This window comes from Dermacentor albipictus, chromosome 1 (genome assembly GCF_038994185.2).
Source record: "Dermacentor albipictus isolate Rhodes 1998 colony chromosome 1, USDA_Dalb.pri_finalv2, whole genome shotgun sequence".
In the NCBI taxonomy this organism is placed as follows: Eukaryota; Metazoa; Arthropoda; class Arachnida; order Ixodida; family Ixodidae; genus Dermacentor; species Dermacentor albipictus.
In genome coordinates, this window is record NC_091821.1 from 491,472,728 (window position 1) to 491,490,369 (window position 17,642).

Sequence of the window (17,642 nt, forward strand, 5' to 3'; positions counted from 1 at the left end):
CTCACCCACCGCGTGGCACCTTTAGCTAAAAACGCGCTCCACATCCACCGTTTTGCCGGAAAGGGGCAATGGATAACAATTCCACATACGCACAGTTATCTTCTACGAATTCATACATAAATATTCATGAATATAAATAGCAATACGGTCGCCAAGGTAGCATAAATAGAAAAGCACAGTGCATTTGGTGGGAATGATGTGGGTCTGGATCCCAACACCGGCATGTGCCTCTTGGTCTAGTTTATTCTCCATTTACTCTAGTATTTCTATATCTTATTTGAACATGTCCGTTATATTGCCCTAGCATTTCCTTGGCTGGCTTCACTGTATCTTGCTTAGTATCGTTGTAGCTGTGTGAAATGAATCTCTTGGATTCACTTATGCTTAAAAGAATTAGAATGAGCCGACGAAACCCACTCGCACACAAGAAAGTTCACCGACGATTACGATACTCCCTAACGCGAAATTTGAGCACAGCTCTATACATGCTTTAATTCCGCTTGTCATTATTTTGTATTATGACTATACAGGTACACGATTTATATTTGAAGAGAACGCTGTGAGTAGCCTGCTTTGTTTTCCTACAGACGACATGCGCTACTGTGACGCCATGTTGTAATTATCGTTGCCACTGTTGCGTTTCGCCTACGACGCGCGGTATAGCTGGCGCGGATGCAACGGACGCTCGGGCTTCGTTCAAAGCGGCGGACATTTTGGCCCGTTCGGAGCTGCCGAAACGCAACCCTGCCAAGCGCGTCCAGGCATGTTTCAGTGCCACGTGTCTTCGTGTGTGCGTGTGCGTGTGTGTGCCCACGCTTGTCAAAGCGCGGCAGCCGGGGAGAGGAGCTCCCCAAGTGTGAAGCGAGGAGGTCTGACCGGCGCCGGCTCGGCGGATGCGTCACTACACTCGTCTCAACATGTGTCTCAGCTTGTCCGTGCCCTGCTGTCACGTGGCCTGGTCCCGTGACGTTCCCTCTTGCCCTCTACTCCAAGAGTATAAAAGCAGCTCCCCCCGGACGCCAGGAGGGAGGCTCCGATTCCTTCTGTTGAGTAACGTGCTCTCCCGTCTCTCCATATCGGTCGACCTGACCGGCCGCTCTTTTGCGATGCTAGAATAAACAAGTTGTTCTGTTAGCAGTCGACTCATGCTTTGCTTGGACCTTCGGATGCTTCCAGTTGTGACCCAGGCCGCCAGGCCAACGCTACCCTTGGGGCTTGCGACCCATTTGCAACAACTCGTGCCAGCGGTGCGATTGCAACTACGGGCGTCAGCGCAGAGATTCCAACACCACACAGCCCATCTTACGCGGGGCTACGCTCTTCTTCTGACACCTTCGTTGTACCAACAATGAGAGTAGCCCTTCGTCGTGGGGAAATTGTCACCACTGTATGCGGCAACAATACCGAAGGAAGCGTCACGCCGAGCCTTACTATCACCCACTCGCCATCGCCCCTTGCAAGAGCAGTGACCCTTGTCGCACGCACTGGTACCGCTGACTTACCTGAGTAGTTGACGCCGCGGACGAGCATAGCCCTCCCGAACTCAAGCCCCCTGCACCCCCCCCCCACCTCTCAGAAGCGCAGATGACATGGCCCACGCGGCTGCCGGTGCCGCAGCCGCCGGTAACTCTGCGCATGTGCAGGCTGTTTCCCCTCCGCTCCTACTCCACTTTCCGCCTCATGCTTTCACTGTTGCCTCGTCCTCCACTTTCCTCCTCGCGCGCTGTCCTTTGTTCTCCCGCGGCGCTCCACGTTCGCTTTCATCTTTCACTGTGGCCATTTGCCCGATTACGAGGTACGACGCCGAGGCATGCCGAGGCCCAACGCTGGAACTGGCGCCTAAGAGCTGCGCTCTAAAATGTGCGTGACAGCACGCTGATCCCAGATGATCTCTTGAGTGCATCTCATCGTCAAAAATTTGGAGGAGGCTTAAGATTCGCTTTGAGAATGGAATGCGATTGCATTCAGAGATCCCTGACTGCTTCTCACGCTTCCCGGCACCTGCAGCTTATGTAATCCCGCTGGCGGCGAACGGTATGCACGAAGGCGAGCTTTCTGGTAGAAAGGCGGCCTATTGCTTGGGCCGATCTTCTGTGATTCTTTCTCACTTTTAATAATTTAGTCTGAAAAAGTTTCCCATAAAAGGCATGTGCGGTGGGTATTTTGTTTCGGGATTTTTTATCGTAGGCTGTCATTGTCCAAATTCCAAAGAATACATTTAATATTGAATATAACACAAGGTATGAGCAACTCTAGTTACAGAAGAACTTTAGTGCCGTATAGCATAGATACTGCAATTTCCGCTCGCGAAGCGCCAACGCCCCTGTACGGCGCGGCACGCCGGACCCTTGACGCTATAATTTTATTAGAAATAAGACAGCCTGCGAGCCACCTGCATAAAGAAAATCGATGCCAAGAGCAATGCTCCAGGAACGCTTCTCGCTTCCATTTAATCTCTAACTGAGGAATGCGGGGACCATATACGGGAGGGCTGTGTCCTGACAGCTTCTTTCTTCAGCCACAGCTGACCAATCCTGCATTCCTTCTTCTGTGATTGCTTAATGCATAATATAACTAAAACAAGCGCGTCATCCTATAAAGATAGACGTTGGGATCTCAGCCACTATTTCGTTTCACATAGATAGCGAGGAAAATGAACGCTTGTTCAGTTGGTGACAACGCCCAATACCACTGACGGTCAAAGGCATTTCTAGAACAGATAATATAAAATTACTGTGCGCACTACCACGTACCTCATAATCCAATCATAATAATTATTCGCAACCTTGCGCTCAGCAAAGCAAATTACAATGTCATCATTCCTAACTTCGTCATGGAATGATACGCTCAGGATAGCTACATTTTGCAAGGCGACAGAACCATTTGAAATGACAGCAATATATATTGAAGCCGTTTTACACCCTCCGTCATACAGAATTTTCCTGGCGCCAGAGCAACTGCAAGAACGTTATGGATAGAGTTGGGTGCGTCCACATGCTTACTGACAAAAACACCACATTTTTCCTGAAAAATGCGCGAAGGCCTATTTGCACTTAGTCTTGAGACCGAAAGCTTGAACCCCTCCCTGTTCAATCACTTTAAAAGCAGTTAATGATTACAAAGGTGTATTCAGCAAACTTCCTACATTCTGGTCATAGTTAGACAAAAGTACATCCGAACGAGGTGCACAACAAATTGACGATTTTTACAGCCAATATGTTAGTATGACTGGAAAGGCTCAAAAACAGTATATCGGGGGTTTTCATGCGGTCCTGTAAATACTAGGCAATTGACATCGTTTATGTATAGTTTGTATTCATGTATGGTAGCTGAGCGGCGATATGCAGTAAACATTCCATGTGTCCGCTTTATGTAGGGGCTAAATGGAAGTGGCTAAGCTGGCGTTTTCGGTCCGTTTATACGGGTTACGTAAAACGCTTAGAAATTTTCTCCATACACCCCAGATAACCCCAAATGGCAACAATTTTATAATTCGAGACCGCAGAAGGCGTGTTATGAGCGACTAGCATAGAAATTATGAAATGCCTAGGTTAATTGCAGCCTTTGCAGCGAGTCATTTACACCAGCGTTTCATTGCTTAACAAGCGTACTTTGCGGACTGCGTAGGCAGTGTTACGGGCCGCGTAGGAATATCAGGGTGGCACAGAATTCGCATTTCTAGAGAATGACTGAAATCCTATGGGGTCATGCGTGGGTGAAGATTCGAGAGTGTCCGTCGACTTCTGGTCTACCGGCCATAGTTCTCGTTCTCGCCCTTGCAGCGTACCACTAAAGTGTGCTGCAAGGGCGAGGTGGTGCCATATGTTGACAAGGTTACCCACAACATAGCGACGAACAGCACAGCTTTTCTAGCGCACCTCCCAAGAAACCACCAGTAGGCAAAGCTGCAGGGAAAACCGTGCCAAGTCATCTACGCAAAATGTTCTGTAGGAGGGTTGTATCACGCACCCCTGACGAGCGACAACACCTAGGTAGGGCAAATAGGCCACTGCCTGAATCGCGGAGCCAGGCAACGCCAGCGAAACCTTTAGAAATACGTCGTGATGTCTGTGAACTGCAGTGATTACTGGTGTGACAGACGGTTTCAGGAGATGCAGATTTTACAGGCAGAAGCAGAGACCAGACTGCACGCGCACCAGTGGATTCATATCACATAAAAAAGACAGGCTCAGTGTGTATCCGCGACCGCTCCATTAAATTGTTAAATACAGAGATGAGCTCCTTCACTAAGTGGCTGCTCGGCTAGGTTATCGTTATGCTATCTTATACGGAAAATTATTCTGACGTCCTACACATTTGTCCCGAATAAAAAAAGTTGTAATTTACCACTCGGCTAAATATTGGCCTCGAGCTCCACCACTGGAAAAGCTGGCGCCACCGTCGGCGTGACGTGCTAGGAGGGATCACGTGGACATAGCGGCCGCGTCGGCTGCTTCGGGAGCGCCGAAGCGAGCTGAAAACGAGAATTTCAATTCCCTCGCACGCTGCGGTCCTCATTTAGTGGCGAAATTTTCCCGCTTCGAGTGTCTCCTTTACAACGCTTAAAACACTACGATAGGTAGTGGCCTCCTTTGAAGGCGCGCAACATGGCAGGCTGCTGCTCGGTGCCACAATGCCGGATGTACGCAACGGAGCCCGCAGTCAGCCTTATTCACACGTAGCCGCAGGACAAGCTGCGTGAAGTTTGACCCGCGAAACATAAAACCATCAAACATCGGCTACAACTCGGGTATGCAGCAAGCACAAACGCGAGGAAGATTTCTGCTACGGCGCCGGGTCTGCGATGTTCGGAAAACGCGCACTGAGACGCTCGCGCGAGTCCGCTGCGCGACTAATGTCAGGACGGTTTGGTCTATGAACTTGTCGATGCTATAGATACTGGCAAGTTGAGTGGAGTGGAAAGGCAGCGGTAAGAAGCACATTTAAACAAAGCATGGCATATGGTCATGTTTGTGTTATGAATTAATGCATGCACTGGATTACAAAAAGGAGCCGCGGGAAATTGCACGCTGAGAACACCGATAAACATACGGTGCGACGCAACTCGAGAAATAATATTGAAAGCTCAAAGAATTTAGAAGAAAACAAAAAGATTGAATCGTCGCGATGGCACATCACAGTGCCCGTGGGCGTCGAAGTCTCTACAATGAAGTTATTTTTGAACAGCTCTGATAACACCCAGGCAACAATGGTTGCTTGTATACTGTCAAATGCTCATATTCTGCGGCCTAAAGCTCATGGCATGGTGCGAAAACGCGCGCGCGGAGAAAGCGAAACAGTGCGCGGACAAGCATCCAGACGCGCTGGCCGCTGGGAATGTGCGATCGCTGCATTGAGGCTTCGTTCTATTACGCTCCATTTAGTTATACAAACACTATAAGAACATATTTCACATAGCTTGCTCTCAGCGTTTACCTACCTTTCACGCAAGAAGCCGGTTCGAGAGACTCCATCGCGGCGACCGCGCGCAGAGGCGTTCTCTGTACGTATTTGGTGAATATATAGCGTCTGTAAACGATTGTGTGCTTTAAGTTTGCCCAAGATTATTGCTTAGACAGTAAAAATCTTCTCTCGTTTCGAAAGTACTTACAGAAATGTCCGGCAGAGCTCGCGCGTGGTGTTTTCAGCGAGCGCTGACAGCAAAACCTATGAGGAGCGCGCCGCCTGATCCCTCATACTACGCCAGCGAGGCGCTTCCGCTAGGTGGCGACTCCGTAACTCCTCGCCGCCAATAGTCCGATGTAGCATGAGCGCGCGCGCATGTTACTTTGGCGAGAACAATAACGTCTATATTTCGACCGATGGTTGAACGCAGCCACCTTAACCGGACGCGGCCAATGCGCTCCGACGCGCCCGGCATCTAACGACGCTCGCACGCGCGCCGATAACATCAGACTATATAGGCGCCTTTATCTCTGGCCGTCCTCGTCTTTCCTTAGCGGCAGGCATTTCAAGGGTTCTATTCTCGACACACATGGCGGCTGCACGGCCGCCATTATCCGCCATGCTTACTCTCTGATTGGCTGTGGAGAGCTCACATGCCTTGAAATTTGTGCCGGGAAACAGAAGGTTTGCGAAATGTCATTCAGCATTTTCATCAAGATGACGAAACGTGACATGGAGCTGCAAAATTTATGCAGTAATGCATTTTTTTTTATCCTTGGCAAATATATTGCGATGTTAGCGCTTCAAAAATAATGTGTGCGGTAGCGTTCAGAAGCCAGTGCAATGCATCTGTAATTACTCGAATATGTGGTGGTGGTCCAAGATATGCGCCATGCCAGCTGGCTGATTGGCTGAAGGAATATCTCATGAGGAGCGTCACAGGAAGGGCTGTTTCGTAAACGTCATTTTGACGATGCGTGACGTTGCGCTGGGCCGCCATTGCTAAGATTTTCCGCCATAATTTCTGCTGCGACGAGCCGCACGAATAGTGCTAATGGACAGCCATATGCAATGGCAGCCGAGAGGAATGCGTATCGCTATATTTTCCCCGTCGTTTGGCGCCAAGAAAATCTTTTGTTCATAACGCGTGCTCATAGTATTTGCATCGCTCTCGGGTGGTGTTGGCATTTGTGTTTGGGGCCATCATATTCAAAAGAACGCGTTCATACGAAATAATATTGTTTGAACATCGCAACCTTTCGGCAATTTTGTCCACTTTTCACTGCTGCATTTCTATTGTAATCAAGATTAATGCCTTTTCGCGCAATCGAAAGTTATGACCACGGCCTCTTTCTAATTTATGAAAATAAATGTACGCAAGGCGGCGCCTTGAAGTTTCCTCCCGCGGTGCGAGTAACCAGCGCAATGACCAAGAGATGGCAGCGCCGGCGCTTGAGTTGCGCTAGTGGATGTACCTGGCGCCCGCAACGCTATCGCTGATATTCGGCCGTGTCTCAGGCACCCGAGCCGGCCTGAGTCACTTGCGTTTCACGAGATAGCGATAACGTGGCCTAGAATGTGTGCGCATCACCACTTGTAGGTCGCGGTCTCAAGCAAGAAAACAAGCGTTGGCGCCATTATGCGATGACTCATTCCATTTTCCCGGGACAGGCATCCTCGCTATTAAAGCAGACGACGGCTTCTCCGCAGCAGACGACGAAAGCGGGAAGCGTTTTCGACGAAATAATCATATGCTTTGAGATAGCTACATTATTTTTACTGCGAAGGAAAATTGTTTTGCTTTACCGATAACGCCGCACTCAGTGTCTTTATTTCAGTTTCTTAGGCGAAACGTCAAGTTGACGTCACGTTACGTAAGCAAAACGGGGCCACCAGTGCCATTTTGTTTGCGCCGCGCCTACGTCACGTATCGAAGAAAATGGCGGAAGGCCCAGAATAGCGCCCTCAGTAGTAAATACCAAGCTAGGCTTGCCTGAAGTTCTTACTTATATTGACACGCGCACTTTCCTAATTCCGGGAACCGCATTCCGCCGGCTAACAAATGGTAAGTGGAACGCAAGCTGCGCCTTTCGCTGTCGGAAGTTCCTCTAGTGTTATCGCTAGTCCTCTCCGTTGTCTGTTGTCACCGAACCTTGTGTGATCATATTGTATGCGTGGCACGAATTTTGTTGTACTTTCTGGAAGGCACGCGGGCACCAGCTAGTTACGCTGGAACCTTCGACAACTCATGTATTCCCAGAACAGGAATACGCCTGTGCGACTACGGGACTCACCTTTCTAACCTGTCTAAACTGTCAAATCTGTTTACAACGGCACGGCTAGGTTTAGTTACTGCAATTTTTCCTTTCAGACTGCTGTCACGGAACTTGACTGGGCCTTCATAAGTCCCTTCAAGCTGCTTACGGCCACTTTTAGCCGAGAAGGACGTTTCTCTTGCCTACTAAAAGAATAAATAGAGTTGAAGTTAAAATCACGTGTTAGGCGAGACAGCTTAACACCTACGCGCAAAGCTTGTCGGCTTTACCTATTCCACAAATTTTATTACTCACAGCTTGGCTTTTCTGTCAGGACACTAGCTCATCGCATTTGCAGTCGTAAAGGCCTCTGCAGAGCTATTTATCACTCTCATAGTGCTGCCCATCTCCAATGGAACGACTTGCCTCCCCACCTCGTGCTGCTCTCCCATTCTGCTGCTTTCAGGAATACTGTGGATTGTATTAGTTTGTGAACGTGTACACTATAGTTGTGAATTTATGCACTAATAGTGAATGTATGCACTAGTTGTGAATGTATATACTAATAGCGAATGTACGCTCCTCACGTAGTAGCCCTTCATTAGGGGCCTTTGACATTGCCACATGGGGTGGCACAGCAAAGGGATTGAAGAAGAAGAGAAAGAAGTTTGTGTCGGATTGTGCGTCGGCGCTTACGTTTCATAAAATGCAAACGCCTGGATCTTCATTCAGCGTGTATACTACAGCTGGGTATACGCGGCAATTTGGTGGAGGTGCTGGGTACGCTCAACTTGTGCAGGAGACTCCACTGCTCGCCCCTCGCTGCAGTAACCAAGGGTATTTTACTCTGCTGTGGGTGTATATTTTTGGCAGCAACACGATTACGCTAGTGCCGAAAATTTACCCCAGCAGCGAAGTAGAATAGACTTCGTTACAGCAATATTAGCTGTTTTTGTCCGTTTGAGCTTTTCACCGCGCGGTGGATGCACCATGCAGGACGCTCCCATTTACTCCCCCGCCCGAACGCCCCGTCTGCCTGCGTTTGCCCCAATACCGGACACGGTAAACCTCTCTTACACATATAAAAACGATGTCTGTCGACACTTAGCGAAATATTTATCAGATTGTCTACCCGCTAGCTACTCTGAAGTTCTCGTTCACAGCGAGGGTCATGTAGGTAACGTGATCGCTTAGGGGCAGCGATGTTTTCGGCCGCCCCAAGGTCGCAAGTAGACGTAACGGTCTGCGCATGCGAAGCACCGCCGCCCTTAGTTCTTGCGTACGCAAGCCGCTTGCACCCCTAAACTCAAGCTCCTTACTGAGTGTGCGGCATAACGCTCGTATAAGTGTGCTCTCTGTACGCGGCCGTGCTCGCTGCAGCTTGGTTGAGGAGCAACCAATAGAGAAATTCGAGGAAAGCCGCATAAACACAGTATTTTTTTTTCTGCAAGCTTCAATCTGAACACAACCATAAGAAAACGAAATTGCCCAAGAGGTACAGTACAACAGAGATAGTCATATTCCAAGTCCAAACGTATCCTCTGAAGTGTCACGCTCTTAACGCGTTGAGAAGGTGCTGTTATGATATGCCTTTGCCACCGAGTAGCGGAGTGGGCGCTAGTTTCACTCATTGCTTGGGTTGCTTCTGCTGCAATGGCGTGCCTAGAAAATACATCTCGAACGCATTTGTTAAAGTAAACTTTTTTGTGGCTTCCGACGGGCTGATTTCTGCGTTTCTCAGTGTACACGGTTCGACCCTGTGCTTAGCGATTCGCTGTTCGAAAGGTTTGGTTTCACCAATTCTTATAGTGCGCAGGATCTGCAATATTTTTCTGGAAAGAAACTCGCCGCCGCCACCATTATCAAGCTTAAAGCGTCGGTGCGCGAGCCTGCATATGGGCTATTTATTTGTGGACGTACAATATGACACGTGATTGAGGACTGTAAGCGCCCCACTGCCATGCCACTTGTCTGCTCTACGCTGTCTGCATACGATGGCACAGGCGTGGAATAATACATCGCGGACTGATTAAATGTGCAGCTCGACTTCTCTGAGGTCCGGTGCGCTCACATGTCCCATCGTTACCATTGCACCACAAGTGGTCTTATTTTTTTTCGTAGTACGAAAGTCATTCGCCATCTTTATTTTCTGAGTGCTTGCATGATTACGGTCCGCAGTTTGTTCGGGTATGGCATGGCGATGCGAAGGCGACTGGCGAACAAGTGAGAGTCAGTGTTATTCCATTTTGCTTTCCTGACGTACTGCAACCTTCCCGGCCGCCAGGGCAATCTAGTGTATAGAGCACTCCATAACGTCGTTCCACCTCGCCCTACAAGATATTAAGGAGCGTCGGACATTGTATTGGAGTGCTTTTGCGTGGCAGCTGGGGACAGGGTGCGATACACACTCCCGATTATCGCGAACAAGAAAGAAAACACATTGGCTCATTGGGAATGGCTGAATAAACCAAATCTAACTACAGCAACAGATGCACTAAATATAATACACTTTTTCATTAGGAGCTAAGTAGGCTGTCTAGTTAGCTATTATACAGCATTTTATTTTCAGGTTTGATACACGATATTCACTTCTATACGCCAAACAGAGGTGCACTTATTTGCCCAACTCTGTCACTCACCGTGCAAGTACTTTATAAGACCGTTTGCTGAACTTACGCATTCCGTGTGCGCATCTTCGAAACATTGCGAAATGTGGTGCTGGAAGATTTATTATTACGAAATCAAATCACTATCTCGGCTCGGTGCCGACTTTAAAGGCAATCAGCACCATCAACATCATCAGCATATCTTTATGTCCCCTGCGGGGCGTTGGCCTCTCTCAGTGATCTTCCATTACCCCTGTCTTGCGATAACTGATCACAAGTTCCGCCTGCGTATTTCCTAATTCCATCACCCCACTTAATTTTCTGCCTTCCTTGACTCTGATTCCCTTCTCTTGGCGGGTTGAACGTCAAAAGGGCAATAGGAACGTTAAAAGAAACAGATGATGTCCTTATTACTAACTAAACAAATCAGCGTGTGATTTTGACTAAACATTGGCTGATTTTATTAGTCATTTCTTGTTGTTCTGACCGAGAACATATTGCAAGGCCAAATTCGGATTGAACTTGGGAGTCTGGACTGACGTGGGCGCTGTTGTGTGTTTGCGCATTCGCGATCGCCTGCTCTCGTAGTCAATAGCCTAAAATATGCATTCGTAGTAAACCTAACATATCTATAACGCAACGGCACTTTTTGTGTCGGTCTATAAACAGGTTTTTTAGCGACCATACCGGTTCAGTATCACTCTTCACTGGGGCCTTGAATTGGTGCCGATAGGACACGTTTTAAAGTTACGTTTCCTTTCTTGCGCAGCCTTCCATCCCAGATGAGATCTGCGCACGTGCTGCTCTCAGTGGACCCTTGGGCGTGGCAGCGAGAATGATGATGTACCAATCGAGAGGCAAGTAGCTCGGTTGTCACGATTAAGTAGCATCAAAATTAGCCTAGTAAAACCTCGTTATAACGAATCTGTAGGGGGAGCCAAAATTATTTCGTATACGCTACTTCTTTGTGTCCTACATTTGAACTACTGCACTCCGAACTATATGCTGATTTCAAGGGAAATTTCACTTACTTCGTTATATCCATTATTTCTTCATATCCCGTTTCGTTATGACGAGGCTTGAGTGTATTGTTTTTTCATCCGCATGATAAACAGCACCACATACCAAGTGACTATCAAATAAACGCTTTAGAAAGTACTTTTTATACTTGTCTAGCAAACAAAAAAACAAGAGGGACCTACAACTGTTTCAGAGGCGTTCACAATGTTTCGTACTATTGGTAGCAATAAGAATTAAGTTGTTTCTCGCATGAACAAAGAAGGGGTAACATTTACAAGCTATTTACACGGTCGTTTTGTAATGCCTAAGCAAAGGTAGAAAACACGACCTCCGTACTACGCCATCTTTGTCACACGTAACAGATTTGTGTCAGTATTGGCACGTGTGCTTAATCTTTCTTTCGCGGACTGCAGTTCATCCGCTGACAACCTAAAGTTATCACCCAGCTCAATACTTTTAAATTACTATATGAATTCTGGGATTTTACCTGTCAAAACACCGGTTTCATTATGAGGCCCGCCGTAGTGGGGGACTCCGAATTAGTTTTGACCACCTGGGAATCATTAACGCACACTCAATGCACGGGACCTGGGTCTATTTGCATTTCGCCCTCATCAAAAGCGACCGCTATGGCAGGGATTCGATCCCGTAACCTGGTGCTTAGCAGCGCTAACAGGAAAGCCTCTAAGCGTTCTAAGCCGCAACGTCGGGTTAGGTTATTGTTGATTCTATCCGATGTGTCTGTTATCGCCGAACCTTGAGTTATCTGATTGTATGCTGGACACGAACTGTGTAGCACTTTGTGAAAAACACGCAGGCACCAGCGATTACGCTACAGCCTTTGACGAGCCATGCGTTTGACCAGCACATCTATATCGACGATCGCCGACTGCTGTACTCGCCGCTTTCATTGAGCATCGAGCGTCACTAGCTCTAGTGGGAACACGTTCGCCCCAATAAATGTTAGTTTCGCAATTTACATTTTTATTATACTACATTCTTCGCCGTCACTACAACGCGACATCTGGTAGAGGTACTTGTGCATTCATGTACTGAACGCCCTCGCAAAGCCCTGATCCAAACCGAAACTGCGAAGACAACACCAACTGTAACAAGAACCAGCAAGCTTGCTGCAGGCTACAAAGATTTCTATAGGAGTACGGACCTCTTGCCGAGAACACCAGAGAAATCGAGGCTAAGTCATCAACCACAGTGGCACCCCAGGGTCCCCCATCGTTCTGCAACTGTCCAAAGAGCCACCGATCTTCCGCGGATCATCATTCCAAGACCCAGAAGGCTGGATGAACGCGTATGGTAGGGTCGCTTCGTTCAAGAACTGGAACTACGATTACAAGCTGCGCCATGTCTACTTTACCTTCAAGGATGCCGGTTGAACGTTATTTGGGAACCGAGAGTCAACCCCAATGACAGGGGACGTAATTCCCAGCAGCTTCTTGAACACCTCCGCGAGCGTCGCGTGAAAAGGAAGGGCGGTACCTTTGCTAGAAGCCCGGGCGCAACTACTCAACGAGCACATAATTGAGATATCCCGTACGCTCACTAAAACAGGGAGATGAATGAGCGCCGAAGAAAAAAACAGTAACTTTTATTCTTCAAAAATATAAAAAAGTTCAAGAAAGTTCAATAAAAAAGTAGCCCAAAAAAGGCTTCCCTCGCTCATAGCTTTATGCACACTAGATCTTCCGACTTGGCTTTAACCTCCTGTTATACTACGACTTTCTCAGGTCACCTCGAGAATCCATGACGGCCGCCATCCGTCGGACGAGGCTGTTTAGCAGGCAGACGGCGAGGCCGGTATGCGCGGCGCTATTCCCCTCGGCCCCCTCGGCCATCCCCCGCAGGGGCGTCTGCGTCAGCAGGCGTTTGGTGTGTTACGACACGACGTACCCGAGCACACGAGGGTTGGAACCACCCGCGTCTAACCATGAGCGGCTTAGCCGTATCCGGGGAAAGGGGGATCCTGGAGGTTGAGCCAATGCTGGGTGTTCAGACCTTTAAGGCCCCCCGGCGGAGGAAACACACCTCTTTGGCCTCTGCTTCATGTAGACGGCACCCCCGGACTGACCCACCCGGGGGAAATCGGCAAACGCCTCTTCCTGTCTCTCTCTCCTCAAACGTTCGTCTTTATCCCCCACTTTTTTATCTTTCCTGTCTTCTTCTCTTTTCCATTTACTTCCTTTCTCCACGGCGGCGAGGGTTAACCTTGTGTATGTGCAATCCCTTGGGTATAATATATTAGGTTATAGTGGCAATGTACGGTTGGCGCCTGCAGCCTTACGTGTTAAGGCCTGCAGCGTCCCCATCGTGGGCTCAGTGGTGGGTGGCCGCCATTGCTGCCGAAAACGAACTGATATACTATGGGAACACCCGCCTTTCCCCGCCTACTTGATCGTCACCCTCAGAAGAGGGGACGCCGCACCGATCACAGCCACACTTATTGAAGTGTTTATCTCTAACTTAAATACTAGTAGCTTACTTTCAGGTGTATTACACAGTTCTGTCAGCGACCATTATTCCATTTATGTGCTCCTGAAATGTGCCGCAAATAAACAACACAACCTATCAGCGTAGAATACTGTGCAAAATGTTACTCCGGACACCCTCGCGTCCTTTTTTATATTCTTTCAAATCAAAACTGGGATGACGTCTTTTCTTCTGAAACTGTAGAAGCGGCGTGTGAGGCATTCATCACCTGTTTTAAACGCGTATACCATGATCATTTCCCTGAGAAAACTGTAGAAAAGTCCACTAGAATTCGTAAGCCATGGATAAATCGAGATTGCCTTAAAATTATTAAAAAGATAGAGCAGTTATACAAGACATTTATAAGGACCAAGTCCCTTGCTGATCTAGGTAAGTTTAAACAATACCGCAATAAGGTAACGTCTTTTCTCCAAAACGAAAAAAGAAACTTTCTATACAATGAGTTTGACAGGGAGTTCTGTGACGGTAGCGCACAAGTTTCTAAAAAAGTTAATAAATTGTAAAACCGAGCACAGACTACGTGAGGAGTTACAGAGCTTTGGTTTCAAGGTAAACGTATTGAAGGTGTGGCACTTGCAGAAAATTTTAATACGTTTTTCAAAGATATTATAAATACCGGTCTGAGTTCAGATTTCGTTTGCAACACTATACGACGGAATAGCAATACTAGATTTTTGGAACCTACGGATGACACTGAAGTGTGCAGTATTTTTACTTCCTTTAAGAACAGCAGCTCTTGTGATATAGATAGCGTTCAAATCTCACCTGTAAAATTTGTCCTCACTCTAATAGCACCAGTATTAACTTATATTTTAACCTTGCCTTATGAAGCGGGTCCTTTCCAAAGCAGATGCAGAAATCTAAGGTAATAGTACTATATAAAAGCGGTGATAAAAATAGCATGTCATGTTACCAACCGATTTGCTTTTTACCGCTTTTTTCGAAAGGGTTGGAGAAAATTATTAAAAAAGCGGTTAATAAAATTTCGCAATAGGTTTAAATTGTTATCAAAAGCACAACATGGCTTTTTGCGAGGTAAATCTGCCGAATCAACTTTATTGTCTCGAAAAGAAATTATCCTGAACGCTTTCGAAAATAAAGAATTGTGCATCGGCATCTTCATAGATTTCTCAAAGCTTTCGATTGCCTTAATCATGATACCTTACTTAAAAAGTTAGACCTTTATGGGATACGTGGCACTCCACTTGAACTACTGAAATCGTACCTACGTCATCGTGTACAATGCGTTAAAATAGGGCCACATATACCTCCATTTCAAACTATTACTGCTGGTGTCCCACAAGGTAGTATTTTAGGACCTCTGCTTTTCATTTTACATATAGATGACCTTGTTTTGACTGTTAGCCAGCCGAAATTTTTAATTTAGGCTGACGATGCAATTTTATTTTTCATGGGTAGTTCCATACAATCTCTGGTTTCTGTTACTACCAATGCTCTTGATAAACTTAAGAAATGGTGTGAAGCAAACTCTTTACTCATAAACACAAAAAAAACTAAAGCGGTTCTATTCAGGCAATTCACGTGTCCAGTTTGTAGACACTGTCAACATTTTAGGAGTCATTTTTAGCAAGACCATGAGCTGGGACACTGAAGTACAGTTCATTATGAGTAAGCTGGCAAAGAGCACCGGAATTCTAGCAAAATTTCGGCATTTTCTGCCCGAACACATAAAATAATTATTTACAATGCGCTTCCTGTATCCCACATAAATTATTGTTTCCAGGTTTGGGGTACTTGCACTAAAACAAATATTAATAAAATATACATGCTTCAAAATAAAGCTGTACGCTACATTGCAAACGCAGACTACCTTGCTCACACTCAGGAACTGTTTGCTCGTTACGAAACTTTGCCGATTAATACCGTGCACGAATATTACTTAGATTTAAGATATAAGCGTTGTAACCAAAATACGCACCTTATTTTTCTTGAATTACCCTGCCTCAGTCAAAATCTTTCAGAATACTCCTTTCGCAAAAAAGAAATTTGGCACATTGCCTTCTCCCGTACAATGTACAGGCAACAGATGCTCCGACATAGCCTGCCCACTGTTTTGAATAAATTATTGTCAAGGGGTATAATTGCTGAAGCATGTTCACTAGTTGACATGAGAAGTGCATTAATTCACTAATATCTTCTTTTTGAAAGCCGCGTTCATGTATTTTTTTCGTATCTTGCTGCGATGTATCCTGTGTAATTTTATCTTGCTGCAAATCATTTCTGTGTTTTTTTTACTATTATGCAGTGTTTTTTTCTGTTCTTATGCTTTGTTCACAAACTCATGCATATGCGAGATATTTTTGCCCTTGTTAAATAGCCAGAGTGTTACTATGACTTTTACGCTTTGCGTTTTCGCTGTATGCCTTGTACAGGGGGGCTCGGGCGTCCCTCATGTGATTTTGTTCACTTTTTGCCCGGGCCTACCCACATCGTTGATTTTTTTGGCGATGTAAAGAAACTTCAACTTCAAGTACATATTTTACCCCCACAAAAGAGAACTACCCGAAATACCTGTTGTGCATATTGAGAACGCTGCACAACAAGTCAGACTCATTTCGCCATTCAAAGCTTCAAAATCTTTGACCGAAGCGTTAAGGTCACGTTATAAGGTGACGAAAATGGCAAGCGGAGACCTTCTTGACATCCCTAAAAAAATCAATACGAGAAGTTAGGTAGTCTGGTGACAGTTGGTAACATACCAGTTTCTGCTACACCACAGCGATCAATGAATAGCTCACGCAGAGTCGGGTCAGAAGCAGACCTTCAAGATTTGACAGAGGCTGAACACCCCGAAGGGTGGAAAGATCAAAATGTTACCGATGTAAAGCGTATTACCCTTAGACGGGACAACAAAGAAATTCCGACCAAACACCTCGTCTTAACATTTGCATCTAGCGTTCTGTCGGAAACCATTGAAACAGGATACATTACGCTAACTATCCGACCATATATTCCAAACCCCAGACATTGTTTCCAATGCCAAAGATTGGGCCATGGTTCGCACAGTGGCCGTGGTCAAATAAATTGTGCAAAGTGTGGAGTGCAGGGCCACCCCTCCGACAACTGCAGTGGCACACCTCACGGTGTAAACTGCAGTGGTCAACATCCAGCCAACTCACGCTCCTGCCCGAACTGGAAGAAAGAAAAAGATATATTCAACCCTAAAGTCAAGGAAAATATTTCGTTTAAGGAAGCCCGTAAACGGTGCTCACTTTTCCACAACACACCCTATGCTGATGCGGCGCGTCGGGGGGCAGCGTCGCAGCGGTCATTGCCTAGTGCCCAGCCCGCGAGCAGCGAGCAGGTATCTTTGGCTCCTGCCCCCAGGGTGGAAGTAGGTAAGCCTACTCCATGCAACCAGCAAACAGGCCAGGCTGCCCTTGGGTTGCCGACCACACAAGTGTTATCTGGGGCAAACTGCGCTACACGCAGTGAACCCGCAGGGCCGATAGCGGCCTAGAAGGTAGACGCAGCCGAGGCTGCCACAACCACTCCGGCCGCTCCCAGCGCTGGCAACAGCCAGCGTAGCTCAATCCCATAGGCAGCCCCATCGACATCCGGGCTGGTGGGCGCAGGGGCCTTGCCTTCCGAGGCGGGGCTCTCTAAGGAAACTTCTCGCTCGCAAGAGCGCGCGTCCGGTGCCTCACAAGGGGCAATGGACACTACACCTATCCTCACAGCGAACCAAGCGCCTAAGGGGTGGCTAGGCTCCCTCGAACGCTTCAAAAGGGGTAAAATCCCCGTTACAGGCCTGGAAAGAGCTCTGTAATATAACGCATCACTTCTGTTTCTGTATACACAGCACCAATTTACCTTAAATATGGATACA

General features: G+C 47.1%; 1 protein-coding gene across 3 annotated transcripts in view; it reads left to right on the top strand.

The window, feature by feature from the left end:
• LOC135912941 (membrane metallo-endopeptidase-like 1) overlaps positions 1-17,642 on the top strand; it is a 158,441-nt gene that overhangs the window by 94,661 nt on the left and 46,138 nt on the right. For all 3 annotated transcript variants that reach the window (XM_065445566.2, XM_065445575.2, XM_065445583.2), the window contains one exon: positions 11,037-11,124. In XM_065445566.2, the coding sequence (XP_065301638.1) occupies positions 11,037-11,124 (88 nt within the window). The remainder of the gene's footprint in view (positions 1-11,036; positions 11,125-17,642) is intronic.